General features: G+C 34.0%; 4 protein-coding genes across 4 annotated transcripts; 3 read left to right on the top strand and 1 right to left on the bottom strand.

Moving 5' to 3' along the window:
* Positions 1-2,867: 2,867 nt before the first annotated feature.
* On the top strand, positions 2,868-6,678 carry LOC101263185 (glutathione hydrolase 3). Its single transcript, XM_004251601.5, has 7 exons — positions 2,868-3,156; positions 3,809-4,149; positions 4,655-5,173; positions 5,262-5,497; positions 5,592-5,856; positions 5,941-6,078; positions 6,178-6,678. The coding sequence occupies exons 1-7, from the start codon at positions 3,039-3,041 to the stop codon at positions 6,451-6,453; spliced, it is 1,893 nt and encodes a 630-aa protein (XP_004251649.1). The 5' UTR covers positions 2,868-3,038; the 3' UTR covers positions 6,454-6,678.
* A 1,385-nt stretch (positions 6,679-8,063) lies between these two features.
* LOC101262892 (mitochondrial-processing peptidase subunit alpha) lies at positions 8,064-16,190 on the top strand. The gene is made up of 13 exons (XM_004251600.4): positions 8,064-8,334; positions 9,667-9,903; positions 9,984-10,280; positions 10,365-10,532; positions 10,638-10,805; positions 10,891-10,971; positions 12,520-12,586; positions 13,647-13,744; positions 14,892-14,964; positions 15,154-15,224; positions 15,325-15,374; positions 15,510-15,622; positions 15,727-16,190. The coding sequence occupies exons 1-13, from the start codon at positions 8,296-8,298 to the stop codon at positions 15,777-15,779; spliced, it is 1,515 nt and encodes a 504-aa protein (XP_004251648.1). The 5' UTR covers positions 8,064-8,295; the 3' UTR covers positions 15,780-16,190.
* An 851-nt stretch (positions 16,191-17,041) lies between these two features.
* On the bottom strand, positions 17,042-20,334 carry LOC101262592 (phosphatidylglycerophosphate phosphatase PTPMT2). Its single transcript, XM_004251599.5, has 6 exons — positions 19,310-20,334; positions 18,611-18,733; positions 17,926-18,019; positions 17,760-17,842; positions 17,558-17,647; positions 17,042-17,483 (listed from the first exon to the last, which is right to left on the bottom strand). Exons 1-6 carry the CDS (start codon positions 19,511-19,513, stop codon positions 17,229-17,231), a joined length of 849 nt encoding a protein of 282 aa, XP_004251647.1. The 5' UTR covers positions 19,514-20,334; the 3' UTR covers positions 17,042-17,228.
* Positions 20,335-21,765: 1,431 nt separating this feature from the next.
* Positions 21,766-22,422, top strand: LOC104644902 (uncharacterized). The gene has a single exon (XM_069292611.1). The coding sequence runs from the start codon at positions 21,766-21,768 to the stop codon at positions 22,420-22,422; it is 657 nt and encodes a 218-aa protein (XP_069148712.1).
* The last annotated feature ends 1,060 nt before the right edge of the window (positions 22,423-23,482 follow it).

Genomic DNA, 23,482 nt, shown 5'->3' with positions numbered 1-23,482 from the left:
ATAAGAATAACATATATTTATATACAGACTTATTCTTATTTTATCAAAGTAAAAATAATTTTTCGATAGACTATTGATTTAAATAAAATATTTTAAAATAAAAATAAAAATGATATACAAGAAGTCAGGAACAAAATATTTAGATAAAAATATAAGAAATAACAAATAATAAGATCATAAAACAAAAATAAAAAACAAAGCCTAACAATTTTTTATTGGATTACATATAGATTCTTCCTTTGTCGTTTTCACCAAAACATAAATGTCATCTAAGTTATCTCCAACTAACAAAACAAAATAAATAAAATTAATTTTATAATTAAACAATAACATTTATTACTTATTTTATTTAATGATTAAAGACATATTATGAGAAAATTTTGTTAACTACCAAGAATTTAACAACGATTAGCAACGTATTAGTCGCTAATTCCATTTTTTTTTTATATAGTGAAAATTGAAAAGGGTTTTGAGTTAAAATGATGATTATAAATATATATTTACGTAGATCAATATTACTAATATTTCATATATAGATCTAGTTTAATTCGAAAATGGTTATTTTCGTTAAATTCTATGACTACAATACTATATACACTGTAATAAAAATAATATTTAATGATTATATTTCTTTTAGCTAAAATATTTATTATTGTAAATTATTTAACAGCAATTAAGTTAATATCATTATATCAAAAAGTCATAAAACCTTTAGCTGTTTTTACACGTAATAATAATTATAAATATAGATATTTATTATCGCTGCTTAATATAATATAACAAAAGAATTCCAATAGTTTAATAAAATTAAATTGTGGAGATATGTTTTTGGGAAAAAAAGGACAATATTGGCCAATCACTTATATTTGCGTATACTATAAAGATTCATTCATCGTCGTTTTCACTAAAATCAAATAAAAATGACATTAACCTAAATTATTAATTCATCTGTCGCTATATGGAATAAGTTGAGACATTTTAAAATTAAATTTATATATTGTTAATCATACATAGTATATATCTAATCCCAAACACAATCTTTAATTTCTTAATCCTTCCATTAAATTTGACATTATTTTATTCCACTTTTCTGATTAAAAAAATAATCAAGAGATCATTATACTTTTATTTCCTTAATTATTGATAATTATATTTTTTGGTCTCTTTAAATAAGAAAATTATGGGGTTAGTATTACTTTTAGAACTATAAATCACCTCATATAGGGAGATATCAAAGAAAAATTAGCATAAAATATCAACTATATTGAATATTTAACACTTAAAAAGTTTGCTAAATTATTGAAATATTCACAATTTGAGGGATTATATTGACTTAAATTAATTGAAAGTTGTTGGAGCAACATTTTAATATTAATATTTCTTAAAAATGATGTGTGACCTAATATTGTCACTTTGTTTTGAGTACAAGAAAAGAAATGTATAATAAAATATAGAGTGGGAAAAAAAGTACTAATATTATTTTATGTACTAAAGTTAGTATTGTGAAAGAGAACTTTAAATATTTTTAAGTCTTCACCTAATTTTGTTATACAAAATAATGCAATTTTTTTATCTAGAAGGAATTTGTTCTTTTGATAGAATTTCGGACTTTGCAATTAATTCGAAAATATTTAAGTTATACGACGTTGTTCGATTATTATATTCTAAAAGAGATAAAACATATGCTGTTGGATTGAAATAAACTACGTGACAATATATTTGAATCTCATTAAAAAAAATAACATATCAATGCTTCAGTTATTGATTTTTGGGGGACTAAAAATGCTAATAATAAATAAAATCAATACAGCTTGTTATGATAATTGGACAATCTAAAATAAGTTTAAATTATGTCAATGGATAATTATTAGAGGATTAATTTAGTACAAACTGAATCTTCATAGTGATAGCTGTATAAACATAACTTATTATTATTATAAAAAATAATGTTTAATAACTATGCAAAAGTGGAAAGTCCATAACATGTGTTTTATATTTAATTATTAAATGTGAACAACTTTGATTCCATATAGAGATAAAAAAAAAGTTATTTAATTTTGATACTCTTATTTTACTTTAGTGACACAATTTAATTTGTTATTATTCACTTGAAATCAAAGTTTTATAATTCTTTTAACAACACACACACATATATATATATTTTTTAAAATTTTATTTACAAATTCATAATTTTGAAGTCGTAAGATTTATCAGAAAAATGTGTGATCATTCCACCATTTCTCCCACTAAAAAAAACTAGCTAATTTAAAAGACTTGATTTTTTATCTTTTAGAATATTTATTTATAAAAATTTTACAAATAAAAAACTATTAAAAATATATTTTAAATATTGATATCTCACGGTCTGGTTGGCCACTGAGACTTGCGAGTTAGGCCTACGAAGGTAGCGAATCAATTGAAACTGAACTAAAATACCTCGTTTCTAAATATGCCAAAAATATTAAGTCCTACCTCATTTAATTCAAGGATTAATTTAAACCGACTTAACAAGTACAATCCATTTTAACAGCTCTAATAATTTTTTTTTGGGATAATGTCCAAGTACCTCCTCAACCTATGCCTGAAATCTCAGAGACACACTTATACTATACTAAGGTCCTATTACCCCTGAACTTATTTTATTAATAATTTTTTATCCCTTTTTAGCCTACGTGGCACTATCTTGTGAGTCCAATGATGGTTGACTTTTTTTTCAAACTAGTGCTACGTAAGCTAAAAAGGGGTAGAAAATTACTTATAAAATAAGTTTCAGGGGTAATAGAACCTTAGTATAGTATAAGTGTGTCTTTAGGATTTCGGACATAGATTGAGGGGATAGTTGTACATTTTTTTTTTAAAAAAAAAAAAAGAAAAGAGAAGAGATTCCTAACTTTTATGTTGGCCCCACTAAAAACATGAAAGTCATGATCAACTAACAAAGGTCCCACACTATAAACAAAAGTGGAGTGTATTTGAAAGTTTTATGCAACTTTCCCTTCATTTATTATATCTTTGTTTAGCCATAGAATTTTAGAGGTATGGAGAAACATAATTTGGAAGCTCCACTTTTGGACTCTACTTCTCCTCTTTGTTCTAATACAAAGAAAAAATGGAGTTTTTTTCTTTGCTTTTTATTTGCATTCATTGCCATAACATGTAAGTTTTTTTTAATCTTTATTTGTTATATCTTGTTATTTTGTTATCGCTCTTTCGAATACATAATGTTGTTTTTAATACGAGGGTATATGAGGAAAAAAACAATTTAATCAAGAAAAAGGTTATTTTTTTTGTAACGTCTGCGTATATTCTATACTCTGATTGTGTTGTTATTATTGTTAGCTATGATTGTGTTGATACTTGGATATTTAGTTGGGTTTTTGGGTATTGATATATTGTGTGCTATTTTTGTAACGGTAAGGATATATATGAGTTATTTTGTAGCGAGGTATTATTAGGCTTTTTTTTTCCCTTAAGAACTATGAAGATTAAAGTGTTCAATTAGATTGGATTAAAGAAGTGATGTGTCATGTTGTAAATCTTGAATTTGTGAAGGAGATTCTTGAATAATTGTTGGTTAGGGTTGAATTCCACTTACCCTTTTGAGATATGTTTTGATTAAGCTCGGGTTTGACTACAGATTTTGAAGTTGAAACTTGAAAATTCGAGTTTTTGAAGTTGTGTTATGATATGGATTTTATATGGAATTTTCTTTTGAAGTTTTATGAGTGAAAACTCTAAAAATTTGGAGATTTTCAAAATCTAATCAAATTTCATGGCTAAACATAGATTTTCTTTTTATTTTTTTTAGTTGTTGGGCTTACACATCATGGAGACATTGGTGTATGGCTAATTGGAGATGTAAATAGTAGTAGATATAATGAAAGACTACAGCACAATGCTGATGTTGTTGAATCAGAGGAAGCAGTTGTTGCTGCTGATGATGGTCGGTGCTCGAAAATCGGTATTTCTATGCTTAAAATTGGTGGACATGCAGTTGATGCTGCAGTTGCCACAGCATTGTGCCTTGGAGTAGTGAATCCAATGGCTAGTGGAATTGGCGGTGGCGGTTTTATGGTTGTTAGATCTTCATCTACATCAGAAGTCTTAGCTATTGACATGAGGGAAACTGCTCCTTTAGCTGCTTCACAGGTTAGCAGTGTGTTCAATATTTATTCATCGAAAAACTATTTAGTTTGTACGTACGTGAGGAACTTGTAATGAGGATTCATATAGTCGATGGTTATTCCTGATGTGTTTGTGATTGAGGTGTAGTAGCAATAGTACTAGTAGTAATTGTTGTTGTTGTTGTTTGCATGAGATGATTGTAGTTTTGTTCTTACCGGGAACTTGGATTAGTATATAACAGTGTTTTGTTCAAACTAGTAGTCGTAGTATTTCGTCAATAGTTTCTTTGTATTTCGATTCTGTAATCATCTATCAGAAACAATCTCTCTACCTCTCGAGGTAGTGGTATGTTGTTGTTGTATAAAATTGACATGAAATGAGCTTATACGGAGTAACATGGTAAGTCAGGATCCATATGGCTGACGTTAACTTGTTTAGGACTGAGACATAGTAGTTGTTGTGTTTAGTATCTAAATATTGGAAGCACATAATCGCGAGTTCTGAATTGGATCTGTTTATACTAAAACAGAACATGTATGATAATAATGGGGACTCCAAGTTAAATGGAGCATTGTCTATGGGAGTTCCCGGGGAGCTAGCTGGTCTTCACGCAGCTTGGTCGAAATATGGTAGGTTGCCCTGGAAGACACTATTTCAACCAGCCATTAAACTTGCCAGGGAGGGATTCGTGGTTGCTCCATATCTCGGAAACTCTATAGCTAAAAAAGCAAAATTACTACTTAAAGATCCTGGCTTGCGACAAGTATTTGCACCTGAGGGAAAGCCATTACGAGCAGGTGAAATTTGTCATAACGTAGAACTTAGCCACAGCTTAGAGCTAATTGCTGAACAAGGGCCGGAAGCATTTTATAACGGAGAGGTTGGTGAAAAGCTTGTCGAAGATGTGAAGAGAGCAGGTGGAATTTTGACGATGGACGACTTGAGAAATTACAGAGTGGAAACTCCAGAAGCAGTTACTGTTAATGCTATGGGCTATACAATCGTTGGAATGCCACCTCCGTCCAGTGGAACGCTCGGGATTTCTCTGGTATGTATATAAATCAACTTAGCTTGTTTTTGCTAAAGTTAATACGACACGATTGTCTGATTAAATCCTTTATATCTGAGGAAAACAGATTCTTAAAGTCGTTGAAAACTATGTGAGTTCAAATGCTGCGAAAGGTGCTTTAGGACTGCATCGAATGATTGAGGCGATGAAACACATGCTTGCAGTTCGAATGAACCTGGGTGATCCCGACTTTGTAAATATCAGTAGTACTGTATCTGACATGCTTTCCTCGTCTTTCGCCAAAGAAATTCAACAAAAGATCTTTGACAATACCACCTTTCCTCCTGAATACTATTTGCCCAGGTCAGATAAGTTCTGTTTCGGACTGAAGCTAGGACTAACAAGATTCTTGATTGCCTACCAACTGGCTCTAACTTGTTTGATCCGTGATTCTTAGGTGGAGTCAGCTAAGAGATCACGGAACGAGTCACTTTTGCATTGTGGATTCAGATCGAAATGCTGTATCAGTGACTACCACAGTAAACTATCCATTTGGAGGCGGTGTACTCTCTCCATCAACCGGTATAGTACTCAACAATGAAATGGGAGATTTCTCAACACCTAATGAAATATCCCCCGATAAACTCCCTCCCGCTCCTGCTAATTTTATTCAACCAAAAAAGAGACCGTTATCATCCATGACTCCAGTTATCGTTCTCAAGGTATTACGAGTGTGATCCTTTGAACGACAAGTCATCTTTTAGCTGCTTAGTGTAGTCATATGACGTATAATGATCGTTTTACAGGACAATCAATTAGCTGGTGTAATTGGTGGTAGTGGTGGACTAAAAATCATCTTTGCAGTCCTCCAAGTTTTCATCAACCATTTCGTCTTGGGGATGGATCCTTTAGCTGCAGTACAGAGTCCGAGAGTCTACCACGAGGTTCATCCCTTTGCATAATTAGCTATAGTGCAGAGTCCGAGAGTCTTAGGGATGGATCCTTTAGCTGCAGTACTGATTCGTGTTCCTTTCATTTTGCAGCTAATCCCAAATGTTGTTCTGTATGAGAACTGGACATGCATAGATGGCGATCACATTGAACTCTCGGATGATAAAAAACATTTCTTAGAAGAGAGGGGTCACAAACTCGAGGCAAGAAACGGAGGAGCCATATGTCAGTTAATCGTTCAAAACCTTCCAAATCCTCCGTTACAGATGGGCAGAAGGAGCGGAAAAGAGTATAAAGACGGTATTTTTCGTGGTCTTCTTGTGGCTGTTAGTGATCCTAGGAAAGATGGAAGACCTGCAGCCATCTGATGAACTCATCTTGCTTGATTTGTGCATATGAATCAGTCCATTTTTTGTACATAATGTTTCGAAAACCGGCTAAATATCTCACTTTCCGGAGAAACAGTTTTTTAGCTGTGATTTCTTTCCATCTGTCTAAATCTTGGTAAACAGTGTCTTATGTACTCGGTGAAACAGTCGAGGTGTATAATATGAAATATTCATAGGAGACTGAATGAAGAAGTTGTGACAAGATATTTTTTGATCTTATAGATAAAATTTTAGACCATCACGTGATTTTATAATAATTTAAAAAAATTTAGACCATAGTTTGATATTTTCTCAAATGGAAAGATTTCTTTTAAAAAATAAACCAAAAAAGTTAATCCGTCTACATATTGATCGACAATTTAAAATAGTTTTTGATCAAGTGGTCAAATGTATAACTTCCACAAGTTGGGAGTAGCTCGATTGGTGAGCAGCCTTCTAATCTCGGTGGGTAATAGACGCTTCTCCACTTAAATAACACGTTTCGCTTTGCATGGTGTGAAGCTTGAACATGTGACCTAAGCCACAAATACTCCACCTTTTGCCACTCGAGTTAGGCCTTGGAGGCGATTTTTTTGAAAAACATTTTCTCTAAAAAAAAACGGTTTAAGAAAAATGATTTTCGTAATAGACATAGAAAAAAACAAGTTCCACATGTAGAATTTCACATTGATTATGTTCTCTTGTTGAATCCTCCTTAGCCCTCATTCTCCAACAAGCCTTATCTTCAATCCAACCATATCCCCCATCCCGACCCCTACCTCAACCTCTCATTGTGTATGTCTAAGCTATATAACACTAAATACTTTTCGGCAGGGGTGTGCATCGATCGATTCAGTTCGATTTTATGTATTAACGGTTCGGTTTATTGATTTTCGATTTTAAATATACTAACCCAATCACAAACCAATAATATATTTTTTTTATCGATTTTTGATTTATCAGTTTTTGGTCATTATCGATCCGGTTTTCAATTTACCCAACAAGAAAATGTTTGTAAAATATTATATGCCTTCGCACTTTTCTAAACGCTTTGATATAGTGAAACAAAAAAAATAATGAGAAATTATGAGAAAAAATATAGTACGAAAACTGTAATTACATGTTAGCATCAAAACATAGTATGAAATTTTTTATGTTAATCAAATTACGGACCTTTACAAACTTGCAAATGCTACAACCTACAATTACAAACTAAAACTAAAAACAAAATAGTCCAACAATACTAAAACTAAAACTAAAATCAAATAACTATAATTGTGAACCCTTACTTTAATCTTTAGGTTTTGAGTAAATAGTAAAAACAAGTAAAGTGGCTTAATGAAGTTGGTAGAGCACTAATATTAATTTAAATTATAATATTTAATAATTAGGAGGGTAAAATAATAAATTATTATCGTCTTATTGGGTTATCAGTTTATCCAATAGTAAAAATCGATACCGAATCAATAACTCAATAATTTTTTCTATAAACCCATTAAAAATCCAATAATTTGATTTGGTTCGATTTTTGCACGCCCTTATTTTTCGAATAATATTTTTCACTTACCTACCGAACCGAATAAAATATATTTGGAAATTCTTTAGAAAACATTTTCAAAAGTGACTAAGCCCATCCAATTATCCCTAAGCCCAATGGGCTTTTTACATTCTCACCAAAAGCCCATCAAAGAAAGTTTCTCATCTTCTCCAAATTCCAATACACCCAAATATTTGCTATTCTTCTTCTCCGCAGCTTCATTTTTTCACTGAAAAGAATTTCTACAAAATCGCATTTCTCATCTTCCCGGAGCTCTACTCAGTTCTCCGATCATCACCGTCAAAATGTACAGATGCGTATCGTCTCGTCTCAGCTCTCTTAAGGTCAGTGATATTTTTTTTAATTTTTTTTTTCACACGCAGATATGTAAATAAATCTACATATAAACTGTGATTAATTTTAGCGTAATGATTTGTCTTGTGTTATTGTTAGATTTATATATTTAAATCGATTCTGCAGATATATAGTTAGATCTTTGGATCTGATCTTAGGTCGTTTTTTTTTTTGGTCGATATGAGGGCTATGTTATTTATTGGATAGATTTATTAGATGGAATATATTGAGTTTAATCGTGTATACGAGATAGAGTTCATTTCGCTGCATTTTCAAATTTAGTAAATTTTTTTTTTATCTGATAAAGGCATTGATTTGATCATTTTTTATTATAAATGTGGTGTCTGGACTGACTTACTCGCAACTCGACTAAGCGACTAATTATACGAATACGTGTGACCTCCAACCAGGTAACATGTAAATATGTCCACCAAGGTTACCTAGAATAGATGGTAAGAAATCATTCCGGTTTTGTCTCTATTGGAATCTGTTGAGACCTCATAGGAGGTTCAGCACACTGACTATTAGGCCACACCGATGGGTGAAACTATTTGATCATTTTTTATTTTGTGATAACCGTGGTGTTTGGGCCGACTTGTGTGCACTTTGACTGATTTCATGGGATAGCTTCGACCTCTCAACTCCTGCCAGCAACAATTATTGGCTAACTCTGTCACGTAGACTAGGACTAATAGAAAAATCACCTAGTATTTTCTTTTTTATCTCTGCTGGCCAGCATTTGAAACCTGAGGCCTTATAGTTTTCAACCTGCTTCATTAACCACTATGATCAGCGTCCACGGTTTTGGTGGATCGGTATTACAGCTGGGGATTCATTGTATTGCTCTAAATGGGATATACAAAATATTTCATTTTTATGGGTGGAAGTTAAAGTGCGAAAAGAATTTGGGAGCATTTATGAGTAATGGAGGGAAATTTAGAAGAAGGATCAAGTTTTAAAGCTAATTTCTGCTCTAAGTAGGTTGGGTTAGACTGTGAAAAGTTATTACAGAACATTGTTCTGGTTTATCCAAGAGTAGAATTTATATGATAAGGAATGGGTGCTTAAAAGTTGAATCACTCTCCATCTCCACTGTTGAGGTTTGAGGGTTCGAGTCACCAATGGAGTAAATTGAGGAAGGATCACTATTGACCCTTGGAGAGAGGGGTTGGGCATCAGGTATTTCTTATTGAATAAAAGGTTTAAGTGGAATTCATACTTTCTGTTTGATGCATTCTGATGTAAGGTTTTGTTATCAACTTCATGTTCATGAAAAGATAATCATTAAATTACATATTTTCTGAAAGTATAAAGCATTGTAGGCACGTCAAGGCAACAGGGTCTTGACAAGATTTTCAAGTTCAGCTGCTGTTGCAACCAAGCCATCTGGGGGTCTTTTTAGTTGGATAACTGGTGATACGTCAAGTTCAGTGACTCCCTTGGACTTTCCCCTCAATGATGTTAAACTCTCGCCACCATTACCTGATTATGTAGAACCTGCAAAGACTCGGATAACGACTCTCGCTAATGGTGTCAAAGTGGCCTCTGAAGCATCGGTGGTATGAATACTAGATTTTTTAATAACTGAATTCACGTGGAATTGCAGTTTCTAATAATGGTTCTACTTTATTGTGTCCAGAATCCTGCTGCCTCAATTGGCCTCTATGTTGACTGTGGCTCTATTTACGAGACACCAGTTTCATATGGAGCCACCCACCTCTTGGAACGCATGGCCTTCAAAAGCACGTTAAACCGGAGTCACTTGCGTATTGTACGAGAAATTGAAGCAATTGGTGGTAATGTAACAGCTTCAGCCTCACGAGAGCATATGATCTACACTTACGATGCTTTGAAAACTTATGTACCACAAATGGTGGAGATGCTTGTTGACTGTGTTAGAAATCCTGCATTCCTGGATTGGGAAGTTAAAGAGCAGGTTTCCCTCTTCTTGGTCATCTTTGGTGTTTCCTTAAAACAGCTTTCAAACTGTTTTTTCTGAGAATAATATTCGCCTTTGCAGCTTGAGAAGGTTAAAGCTGAGATTAGCGAGTACTCCAAAAACCCTCAACACTTGCTTTTGGAGGCAGTTCATTCTGCTGGTTATGCTGGTCCATATGGGAATTCTCTGATGGCCACAGAAGCTACAATAAACAGGTTAAACAGCACAGTGCTGGAGGAGTTTGTAGCTGTGAGTGTCAAAACCCTGATCTCCCTCCATTGGTCTTCCTACACCCTCTTTTTACTACTTACTTTTACAGAGGAACTTCTGTTTTTAAACTGGTTTTCCTTACAGGCGAATTATACTGCTCCTCGGATGGTTCTTGCTGCATCTGGTGTTGAACATGAAGAATTCTTAAAAGTTGCAGAACCTCTTCTGTCTGATTTACCTAAGGTGTCTGCCACTGAGGAGCCTAAACCTGTGTATGTGGGAGGAGATTACCGCTGTCAAGCCGATGCAGAGGTATGTATCTGAAACATCTTTTTTATTCCCCGCATACATGTTGTGTTCTGTGTCTAACACGTTTCTATGCCCCCTCTTAAACCAGATGACTCATTTTGCCCTTGCCTTTGAAGTTCCCGGTGGCTGGATGTCTGAAAAAGAATCAATGACTTTAACAGTTCTTCAGGTACATAGGTTTCATTTAAATTCTTTGAATGTTTAACTGCACCAGATTTTCCCTATCAGGTCAATTTGGATGTTCAAAAAATTACAGGACAGTTTGTGATGTGCTTCCTGGAAATGTCAAATTAAACAAATCATGGAAATGAATTAACCAAGGAGAAAGAAAATCGTATGTGGCCATTTATTTAGTTATTGGAAAAGGGAAGAATGATATTTTAAGTATGAATTGCATGTGTTTTACAATCTTACAAATTGTATACTATCAAATGTAGAAAAAAATTGATTTTGAAATTGCACTCCCTTTCCATCTCCCAGTTGGCCAAACAACAAAGGTTAACTCTCAAATTCAAATAATCTCAGGAAATGGAAAAGCATAAAATATTGCCTATAGAACCATATCTAGAAACTTTTGAAATATTGTACGATATATATATAAATATATATATTTGCAAGGCTAGTCTAACATGATAAAATAGTTCTAAAGTGTCAATTCCAACAAATATTGAACTTAAAAAATTCTTGCTTTCAAAAAGGTTGCAGTTTATATAATATACTCGAGATGAAATAGTTCACAGATATCAACATTTTGTGGGCTTGCATAATTAAATTGATGGCATAAGCTGTGCATTTTATATATTTTATAAGTCTTCACTTTGATCTGTTCCTATTTGTATTTGTCCTCAAATCTATTAAGATTTACAGGTTCCTGCCTTCTTTCAGGATTAAGGTTTTATTGCTCTTTTTTTTTTTTGAATATTCTGCATAATATGAATTTAGTTTGTTTATGGAGTCTTGTTATATTTTTGTAATGTTGAATTTGTAAAGAAATATGTGTTACATTAGCAGTGTTTGTTTGCCAGTTAGTTTATTGACTCTTGACTTAGTAGGACTGGGCCTTAAAGCTTATAAAGAGCATTGTCATGGTTTCGGACTTTCAGTATGATCCCTTTGATACAAAATCTTTGTCTAGTAGTTGGTTTATTGACCCTTTAGGAGTGTTTGAGTATGAGTTGACATTAGAGCTTCTATACAATATCCTAATGCTCCAACAAAATTTCTGATTCAAAATTTCGTATGCTTTTTAGCTTGTGTTATGCACTTCCAACTGTATCACAATTCCTGAGGGATGTAGAAGGGATTCCTACAGTTTGCTTTTTCATCAATTAATTTCCATCGAGTCTCTTTAAAGCCTTAGATCTTGTCAAGTCATTACCCATCGTAAAACCCCATTAGCTCAATATTTCAACAAACTTATAGGGAACATATGCATATGTGTCACCAATCCCAAAAAGAGAGGTTAATAATCCAAAAAAAAAGAACTGAAAAGATAGATGTATGGGTGCATATGCTAGTCTCTACTTGGATGAAGATTACTTCGTAATAAATGTTTAATCAGGAAATTTGGGACCTAATTTGTTAAGATGTATCATGAATTAGAAAATTAGAATATTTTTGTTGCTTTTATAGTTTTGAACATTCATCTGATTTTATAGTTTGGTTTTCTGTCTCTATCTGTGTGATAATATGTGGGTTAATTTTGAGGACTTAACAGATGCTTATGGGAGGAGGTGGATCTTTCTCAGCTGGCGGTCCTGGAAAAGGGATGTACTCGAGATTATGTAAGCTTTTCTCAGACTTTACTTCTCTTATATAATTTGAAGTAATTCCAGAAATGATAGCCCCAAAGAGGTTTGTCAGAATTTATAATACGTATTGTTCAGCTTTGAGCTTTCCAAAGTTCTTCTCTGCCCAAACAAAGAAGCTCTTTAATGCTCCAGATTGATTTCTCAATTCTCTCAAATGCCCATCAATTTCTTTCTGTTCTTACTGGACAACAAGACAGTAGATTCACTTCCAAGCTTTCTTTATACTTTGTTGAAAGACACTCCTGTTGAAGTTAACATGCTGCTGTATTCCTTTGGTGGATTCTATGGAACTAGAAAATATAAACTTTGTCCAAAGACAAACCCCATAGGTTTCGTGCAATCATAATGTTCACTTTATCTTTAATTTTTGTAGGCAGACCATTGACGACTTGCAATTTTACACTGTTGATTTCATCATAACTATTTTATTGGGATCATTCAGAGCCTTTCATTTCCACTGCAATCTTCTGCTTTATATTGATCTTTTTTTGAAGACGCAGACATTCCTGGCTACCTCTCCCTGGTGCAATCATGATTTAGTGATGACCCCGTTCTCCTGATCTCCATTCCTTTCTCCTTTCTAAATTCAGTTTCTGGTGGCATCATTCCTTGTTTACCCTCTACTGTGTTTCCCCCATGTTGAAAATTTTCAGAAAGATGGATTTGGTACTCCATTGCTATGTTGCTCAGACTCTTCAAAAATATCAACGGGTGTGTGTCGGATCCTTCACAGAGTCCGAGCAACTTTGCTCCATTGTGTCTACTTCATATGGAGTCTTGTCAACATAGTCTGTGCTGTTTCACAGACGGGTTAACATTACTTACAACTCAAAAGGAAAAATACTCATTTGACACTCACAAATTAGTAAGTTAAATGCAGTTGTTGGTGATATTTAGATAATCAGATGGATAAGTACTTGGTTATTGGTTTGCACAAAGTTGGAATTTGTATATTTCATTTAGTTTTGGAAATGTGATTTTCTCCTAGTTCTTCCATTCACATACTTACATGATTTTCCGCAATGGCGAGCAGATCTTCGTGTCTTAAATCAGTACCCGCAGATTCACGCATTCTCTGCATTCAGCAGCATTTACAATAACACTGGATTATTTGGAATTCAAGGAACTACGGTAAAAAGCCCTATGATGATTTCATTATTGCTTATCTATCCGTCTTTTATTTCAAACGAAGATACAATGATTCCTATCAATGCTATCACCGTCTTCAAACTAAATGTTTGATCTGGTAACTTGTGTTTGTTTCACTCTCTTACGCATCATTTCCATCCAGACCCTTTTCCTTTCTTTCCCCTTTCCTCCCTACCTTGCTGAATAGGTTACTATTTATCATTTAAATTATCTTCTTATTATGGGTGGCTCGATGTTTTAGTATCCAGATCTTAATGACTTACTGTAATCTATGCCAAGTACATATCTCTGTGCTGCTAAGTTTTCTTGTGATATAATGGAAATGCACTTGTGGTATTGGTATAGAAATGTCACGAACTTACCTAGCTTTTTTACCTTACCTTTTAAACAACATTGTTGCCATTGATGTTGGTTGTGGATGTTGATTGAGATGGTGTTTGTTGTGGATAGTAGCTAGTGGCGGCTAAATGGCTAATAATTGTGGTGAATGATATGGCGGTGAATGATGTCGGTCGTTGGTGATATGAAGTTGTGGTTGATGGTTATCAATTGATCGTTGATAGTTATTGGTGGTGGTTGGTGGTGGGGATGACTAACAGCGATATTGGCAGCATAGGGTTGTGGCTGAGGATTCTGGTTATAAGTAGTGGTAGTTCATGATGGTAGACGGCAGCGGCTAGCCGTGAAAGTTGAACTGTCATCTTTCTAGAAATCCCTTGATGAACACATTAGTGATATCAAAATTTAGTTATACATCTGAATCGTTCAGATCTATTCATACCTATTTAAGTGATTGTAAAATAAAATAAAATAAACTTACTTGAGATTAACATCTGAAGGATCAAGATTCAGATTTAAAAAACAATCATAATTATTGAGATATGAATAATTATGTTCAAACATTCACTGTGTTCAAACAAATGAGTGCTTAGTTTGTTAGGTTGTTCTTTCCTCCATTGCGGGCTAATGATTGAAACCTTGTGTCGCTCTATTGTTTTGTTGTTTATGTGGGTGACTCACCATTGCATATGCCAACAGAGTTCCATCTATGAAGCATATTTGGATTAAGAACAGCAACTTCTTAAATTGCAAAGCTTAGTCTTTCTCTTTTGGGTGTTTATGTTATCAGGGCTCTGATTTTGGGCCTCAAGCTGTTGATGTAGCAGTTAAAGAGCTTATCGCGGTAGCAAACCCTAGTGAAGGTTTGACATATAATTCTGAACTGTTTTCCCTAAATTTATGTTGAATTTTCTGCCTAATGTTGTTACTTCCCCAGAGGAAGTACTGTACTACTTTCAAATTAAAGAAGTCCATCGATATGCCAATGCAATTCTCCGTTATCCTGTTACTGATTGCTATTTTATGGCTTTGCCTCTGCTCGTTTCACACAGTCGACCAAGTACAGCTAAACCGTGCTAAACAGGCAACAAAGTCTGCCATTCTGATGAACTTGGAATCCCGGGTATGTAATATTAACTCAACTGCTATATTGTATTGGCTCGGATTTGCAGAAGGATGTTATGTTGTATAATATATGTGCTTATTGCTGATCTAATTTGTAGATGGTTGCATCAGAAGATATCGGCAGACAACTTTTGACATATGGAGAGAGGTGTATACACGCTTGTTATTAATAGTCTTCACCCCCCCTCCCCCCCTCCCGAGCCTCTAGACATATGATCGTTGTACCTCTCTGATCATATTAGTACTTACAAATTTTCTCTGCCGATTGCTTTTGTGTCCACAGGAAACCAGTGGAGCATTTCTTGAAAGCCATTGATGCAGTTTCAGCAAAAGATATTGCTTCCGTTGTGCAGAAGCTTATTTCTTCTCCTCTGACCATGGCATCCTACGGAGATGGTAAATCTTTCTTTACAATTATTTGTTTCTCTTGAAAGTGACCGAGATTTTGTTTCTCTCAACTCCCCGTGTGTTTGTTTGCTCATTTCACTTCAAAATCGCAGTTCTCTCCCTCCCATCATACGATGCAGTCAGCAGCAGGTTCCGTTCCAAATAAATCCATTGTCAACCACGAAGTACACAGCAAGACTATCATGCTGTTATTTTTTAGGTTTTTAGAAAATCTTTACGCGTGTGGCTATAATTTGCTGAAAATAAAGAGGGGTTACGAGCTATCGATAATTCAGCTTTGTCAAAGCTTTAAGATAAGGAGCATCATCATCTGGTCTGGGCACATGGTTTTTGTGTATACAGTTTGTAATTCATTCAGCTTTCTTTGATATTTTGATGACATAATGTCATAGGGCATTACTCCTCTAGTTAACAATTTTGAGAATTCCTCTTCACCCAAAATGGGAAGAAATACTAATTTTATCTCAATATTGTGAATCCAATGAATTTTATACCAAGGTTGATCGATATTAATTAGCCTTGGGAGTTGGTATGAATAAAAACAATATACTCAGTATCGAGTGTAAGCATGCTTTTACCTTTCTCTTATTTGAGGTAGAGAAGTCATTTCTTATATATCCTCGTCTCAAAAAGTTGACCTTTGACCTTCATTGCGTGTCATGTTTATATGTTATGTTTAGTCTAATTAATTAATCTTAATTTTTCTTCGGTCTATTTCTATCTCTACTTATAGGCTAAAGCTAACACTGATGCATCTATGTTCCTTTTCTTTCTCAATCTATGTTCCTTTTCTTTCTCATGTCCATTTTTGAGTTAATTTGTACTTACTCTTCACCTTTATTTTGTATTTATTTATTTATATATAATGTCTCATTTTAAAATATTTCATATTATAATAAATTATTGAATATAAGAATTTAGCTCTATTATTGCATTGCAAACAAAACGATTAAAAGTAATGGCACTCCATAATTTTTCTGTACAAACTTCTTTTTCATAAGATAAAAGATAAGATAAGATATGAAAAGTCTCTGTCGGCTATATAAAGGACATTCAATTCAACTTACTTTACTTAAATGTAGCTACCAGGATCGAATTTATCGTAAAATTGAAATTATTTCGTATAGCTTAAATATTATTTGTATAAATTAATCGAAGTGTAAACAAACCACCTTAGTACGTAAATATAGATGAATTAATCAAAGTGTGAACAGAACACCTTGAGTATTAGTACGCTTTTGTTAACCATACAAGTACTATAGCATGTTTGAGGTCACAAGTTTCAACAATAGAAGCTTCAAATGCTCTACTTGCGATGTCTAAGGAAAATTAGTTTCTCATGTCTTCGTTTTTTCCTAAAACTTCGTATCAATTCAAACTAAACATAAATTGAAATGGAGGGAGTGATGATGACCCAAATATTTACAAATGAAAACAGAAGTCATACACTCTCTCTGCACACGTTTGTTTATACAATGTTGAAAGACCCTTGATGTTAAATTCTTACAGAATCAAAGATATAAAGCTCTTGGGAACTTATTTAAGCAGACCTATATTCTGAACAATGGAAGCTCTGCTGATGAGTGTGCAGCAGTTAGCAGGCACGTGCCTCGGTTAGTTGCCTGGTAACGGGTCCATAGCCACCTGATACTTTCAGTGACGCAAAGAGGCAGGATAATCGAGCTATCATTGGCTGTGTTCTTGCAATTCGGGGAACAAGGGCTATCTCCTTACCACGACTATCGTCAGAAGAAGAATGATACCCTTCAAGATCTGCTTTAGTGATCAACACAGCGTCAATAGAGAGTGGAGAAGATGCCATTCGATGCCGCTTGAATCCTTGAACAGCCTGTTTTAAGGAAAAAGATATGTTGACACACAGCTAAACTTCCTATGAGAAAATTTACTCGAAATGTTCTTTACCTTCCATTGAGAAGGAGCCAATAGAACTCTAGGTCTTCTGGAACGGACATATTCCAGCGCTGCAGCAGGAGTCATATTCTTATATTCGACCTAAATTAGTGAAAGAATCAACCTTTTAGTCATTTGAAAGTTGGCTAAAAGTTCTGGAAGTAAAAAAACTAGCGGGCCAAGAAGCATTGCCCAAATGGGTTAAGACAGCTACCAAATAGCAAAGCACAACAGTTGTGCTCCTTCCCCTTCCGGCCTTGCAATGCACATAAGTAGTCAGACCACAGGATGCATTCCCTGCAACAGAGAAGCGAAAAAAGGAAGTGAGGAAGGACCCTACGATAAGTCAATAATACAGAAGATAAATGACAATCACTCACTGTGAATAAAATCTACTGCTCGGTTTATATCCACGAAAGAGGGTGCAAAAAGATAATCTCTGGTTGGAATAACGAGATGGTCTATTCCATGGGCCTGAAATCAGAGTATAGGACATGTGAATACACTTCTACGTGTGGAAACCCATTTCCACCATGCATTAATAACAGGATCAAATTAAAAAGGATAAAAAAGAATCAGACAAATTGTAAAGGGTATCAAGGAGTCTCTTGAAGATACCGACCTCTGCAGCAGACTGTAGTTGCAGAGATGGGAGGAAGGGGGAAAGCTATTCCGTGTCTTTGTATAATACAGGCAGAAGGTGGTGTCCACCTCAGGTAGTTAAATATGGGTTTTAGAAATAGAGAAACGTGTTTTTACTGATCCATATCATATGAGATCAAAACTGTGAAGTTTCAATGACAGAACATGATAAAAGATACTTTTGTTCTTGTTGACAAAAGAAAAATATTCTAATGTCAAAGTTGTGAGAAACGAAAACTAATACCCTGCTATATGCACACACCAATCAACAAACTAAGCAAATATAATTTGAGCTACTCAAAAACGAACATCACAGGCTGAAAATCAGATATCGACAAAAGAAATTATCCAATTGAAGTCGACCAAAATTAACAACAATCAATCACACGAAAATGGACGATACTCAACATATGTATCACTCACATGATACAATGATGACGGTACCAAAGTTTCATAAGGTTCATTCAGCGTTATTACACCACCAACACCAAGCTGCTTCAACCGAGGGACATCCGATGGGAATGGAACAGCTCCAAGAAGGAGAAACTGAACAAACAAAAAAGCTGAGTCACAAAGACATAGACCTAACATATTAAACTAATGGAGGACAAATGAGAAGTATTTGTTTATTTCTCCCTTTAGACTTTTCTTTATAAGAGCAGGGTGGGGAAGCAGGAACAGGAGGAGGCAATTTCCTTACTTCTTCAAAGTCGCAAATGTGCAAGCAACTAAAAAATAAGTTAATGCACACAACAACTCATCCTTATACAAAAGCATATAATATATTGAAAATTACAATAACAGACCAATAAAATTCACTTTTCCCCGCATTTCCACAGATAAAAACTGTCAAATTGGACTAGATAAACCCCGTTAGCAGGCAAGCATCCATCTGCAAAGACAACCACATAACAAAAAGGCATTTTTTGGCGAGTCCAAAAGTTTTCTACAACGATTTTCTGAAACATCTGTCAAATATCTTACAACTATGGACATCAAACTGTGCATAATTTCTTAATATGCGATTCTACTTCGAAACACTGAGAGATCATTGAAAAAATAAAATGCATTGACCTAGTTATAGGGAAAGGAGTGCAAACTTATGTTAAGGATGAAGTAAACCTGATCGATTTGATCCCACCATCTGAACTCCGATTGAATTTTGTTACGAAAAACATTGTACAAAAGTGTCGGATAGAAGAGGATTCGAGCTCCAGCACCAACCAACACTCTCTTAGCATCAACACCAACAATCACACGTCTCTCAGAGTTCACACACTTACTATCACCTTCTATTAACGAGTCATCCAATTCCACAATCTTCATTTTCACTAACTCCTAATCCACTGAACTGATCAAAGCTAAAATTTGAACCCTAAATTGATCAAAACAACGGCGTCTACACCGAATACTGAACTATACATAAATCAAACAAATCTATCACATGCTAGACCAAAAATCCTCATTTCCAAAATCCTAAACAATCAAACGAATTACAGCTAAAGACTTAAAATCCTAAATTGATCAAAACAAGAACTTTGTTAAAATCCTAAATTGATCAAAACAAGAACTTTGGGGGTTCTACAATGAATACTGAACTGATGTTAAACCAAACTTATTCAAAGCTAAGAATTGAACCCTAAATTGATCAAAATGAAAACTTGGGGGTTCTACAATGAACATTGAACTGCACAAAAACCATACACGATCTTCATTTTCACCAACCCCAATCAACCAAAACGATTGCAGCTAAAAATTGAACCCTAAATTGATCAAAACACAAACTTGGGGGTCTACACTTAACATTGAACTGTACAAAAACCATACACGATCGTCATTTCCATGATACCCACTCAACTAAACTGATTGAAGCTAACGATTTGAACCCGAAAACTGATAAAAACAAAAAAAAAAGGTTTGGAGGATTGAATTGTTAACTATTTTGGGTGAAAATTACATCGATCGAGAGAGAAAAAGCAGGAGATTGTACAGAAATGGAGATTTTGAGGGGTAATTCGATGATAATCGTAAGAAAACTGGGGATTTTCGAAGATTGAACTGAGAGGAATCTAGAAGAGAAGAAAATTGGACCAATAGAACGAAAATTATGAAAAAAAAATTGGAAAATAAGAGCAATGAAGGCAAATAATTTAGGCCTGGAATTAAGGATATTTACAGAAATGTCCAAGTTTGGAAATGTCACGTGACTTGCATGTTGCTTATTCGACGGATCGGATGGATAATTATGATTAACAATTTGACTTATCGAATATATATTATTCCGATAATCAATCAATAAGCTATCGTTTGGTTCAGTATAGGATTAGAAATTATCGAGCGGTGTTTTTCACTTTCACTCACCAATATATTAATTTCTCATTTAGACAAATGTTTTTCTCTAACCCTACTTACATACAGTAAAAATGTAATTATGATAAAATTCTTAACGGGTTAACGATTTACGCAATAAAGAAATTGAGTAATCTACCTAGCAACAATAAATCTTTAATTATAAAATTTTAGCTCATTCATCGGTAATTAGTCTAATAATTCAATGTCAATAAATCAATTTTGGAGTTGACTTATCGATTACAGTTTAATTTTGAACAACCTAGTTAAAAGAAATTGAGAAAAGCATGTGTTTGGCAATTTTAATCTTCAAAATTTAGGTTATTTTAAATATTATGATTTATTGGTATCAAATCAATATGGTTCATACTTCATACACCTTAAACTTTTTAATTGGTGGTAATTAAACTAAAGAATTCGAATTATTAATATGTTATTCTTACCGTATTAAATGATTCGCTTGTTTAAAATACATAGTGAAATCTCAATTCATTGAACTTTTCGATATAATCAAATAAAATGTTTGAAAGACGTAATATTCTATACTCTCAATTCTCAATGTGATTTGACTAAATCTCAATAGGATCAAGCCATACTTCGTTCTTCTCTTCTTCAAACTCTGAACCTTAGTATTAGTAAAGCGAAATCGCTGATGTAGGATGTAGAATAGAATAAGAGTCTTTTTGTATATCATATCTAAGAAATTTTTCGATTCGAAAAGAAAGCAACATCAAACATCATTGAATTGAAGGAAAGAAGCAACGTCAATCATCACTATTAAATTGACAATAGATTTCTTTCCGTCAATAAAAAATGTCTTATAAAAGTTCATTCTATTTCTAATAAGCCGTGAATTAGATCAAAAATACGATCATCAAGTCCACAAGGCGTGTTCTAATTTTCCGAACAAATTCAAAATTAGCTCGATCCTGACACTTTATTGTGAATATAACTGAGTTAATAGTTAAAACACACCCATAAACTATCAATCACTTTTTCATAAATTTCATTTCTTAACTATCACTTATTTATAACACATCGATTAAAAAAATATAAATAATTAAAAAATAAAACTCATTATAAGTCGATAATTTAAATATATTTTTGACCATTAACTCGATATAAAATATTTCCATCTAAACCTATCAACGGTTCTTTTCTTTTCCTCTCTCTTCTTTGCCTTTACCGTAAGGTTTCGGTTTGCTCTTCAAAATTTTCTTAGAGCGAAAATGCAGAGCACTCAAGCAAAGTATATTTCCCTTTTACCAAATTCAATTCGAAAAACCAGTGATTTTTCTTCAAGAAATCTTGCATTGAACCATTCAAATTCATTTTCCAGAAATGGGGTTCTTCCCAATTTGCATTTGCGTTTGCAGAAACCGATTGTATCAGCTTGGAAAAAGAAAAAGCCATCTGGGTCTGTTAGATCAACGAAAATCATGCTAGAATCAGCTTACTTCATTGCGTCAAAGCTCAAGCTATTGCCAGAGCCATTGGATTCTATTATAAGGGAATTTGGAGGTGGAAATGGTGGTGGTGGTGGGTTTAGGTTTGGGTTAGGGGGTTTCGATGGGTGGGGAAGAAGAAAAAGTAGAAAAAAGATGAATTGGGGATTTGGGGTTGTGTTTTTTGCGATTCTTGGTGTTGGGTTATGGTTGATTTTGATGAAAAGATTGGAAATTGATGTGTTTTTGGGTGGTTTAGGTTTAACCCTTTTTGGGTTTTCTGTTAATGTGTGGAAAAGAGGGATTTTGGATTGGGCATTAGGGTTTTGTTGTTGTGCTGCATTGGTAGGTTTGTTGTTGAAACAAGATTTGCAGAAATTGGTTAGTTTTCTTGGTAACATAAAGATTGCTAGGAGGAAGAGGAAAAGAAGACTCTTTTAACTAAAAAATTTTGGTAGTAAAATGATGTTTTTGTGATACATTATAGTATATAGTTTGTGTTCTTTTGTAGGAATTGGTAGAATGTGTATTTTTCTTTGTTGTGAGATTTCATATGTACCATTTTTTCGTTTTGGGTACATCGAAAGATGATTAGATTGATTGCTTAAGGTTTTCTTTTCAAGTATACGAAATGCAAGGTTTAGTTTTGATTGCGATTTCCTCATATGTAGAGCTCAAAATTTTCGTTAATTTGTCTGATATCAGGAAGTATGCTTATTAGTTGAACTATTATCGATTTGATGGGTTTATCTGAGATAGAAGGGCTATTATCAATGTGATTGGTGTATCTTTATCGAAAATAGCCCTTCTATCTCTCAAAATATGTGTAAGGTTTGTGTATACACTACCCTCCAAGACCTCACTTGTGGGATTAAGTTGGGTATGTTAGTGTTGTTGCTATTGTCACTGTGATGCTTTAGTAGAATAACTATCGAATGACCTCTTAATGTGTGTCTATAGACCTCATGATGAAAGCATTCAATCATTTCTCTGAGGTTTCTGGTCTTCATGCTAATATGGACTAAAGCTCACTTTATGAGTTTATGTTGCTGGTGCAAGTGATGGATTTATGCAGCACTTAGTACAATAAATGAATTTCATTATGGGAGAAATGGCCTTTAAAGTATATAGGGGTACCGTTATCCTCAAAGAAGCTTACTGTTCAACAATACATGCCTATTATCGATAGTGTTATCTCTAGAATCAGTAGCTAGATCGCTAAGTTTCTTTCATATAGTGGCAGACTTCAATTGATCATGAAGTCTTCCTTCTTCGTAAACAGATCCTCACCAAAGTGAACCATTTGCAGAACATGTCTTTGTACAAGGAGCAATGAGTATTCAACGAAGGCCTTGTTCTCATGAAATGTGTTGTGTATGTCCAAGTCTGCAAAGGAACCGAACATTCTTAATTTCTTTACCTTGAAGATGGCAGCTATATGTAAGTTGCTCTGGTCTTTGAGTGTTAGACTACAGGTGAAATGGATACGTGGATTTTATAT

Source organism: Solanum lycopersicum, chromosome 12 (assembly GCF_036512215.1).
Source record: "Solanum lycopersicum chromosome 12, SLM_r2.1".
NCBI lineage: Eukaryota > Viridiplantae > Streptophyta > Magnoliopsida > Solanales > Solanaceae > Solanum > Solanum lycopersicum.
Note: the sequence above shows the minus strand (reverse complement) of the source record. Positions and strands in the feature narration are given on the sequence as shown.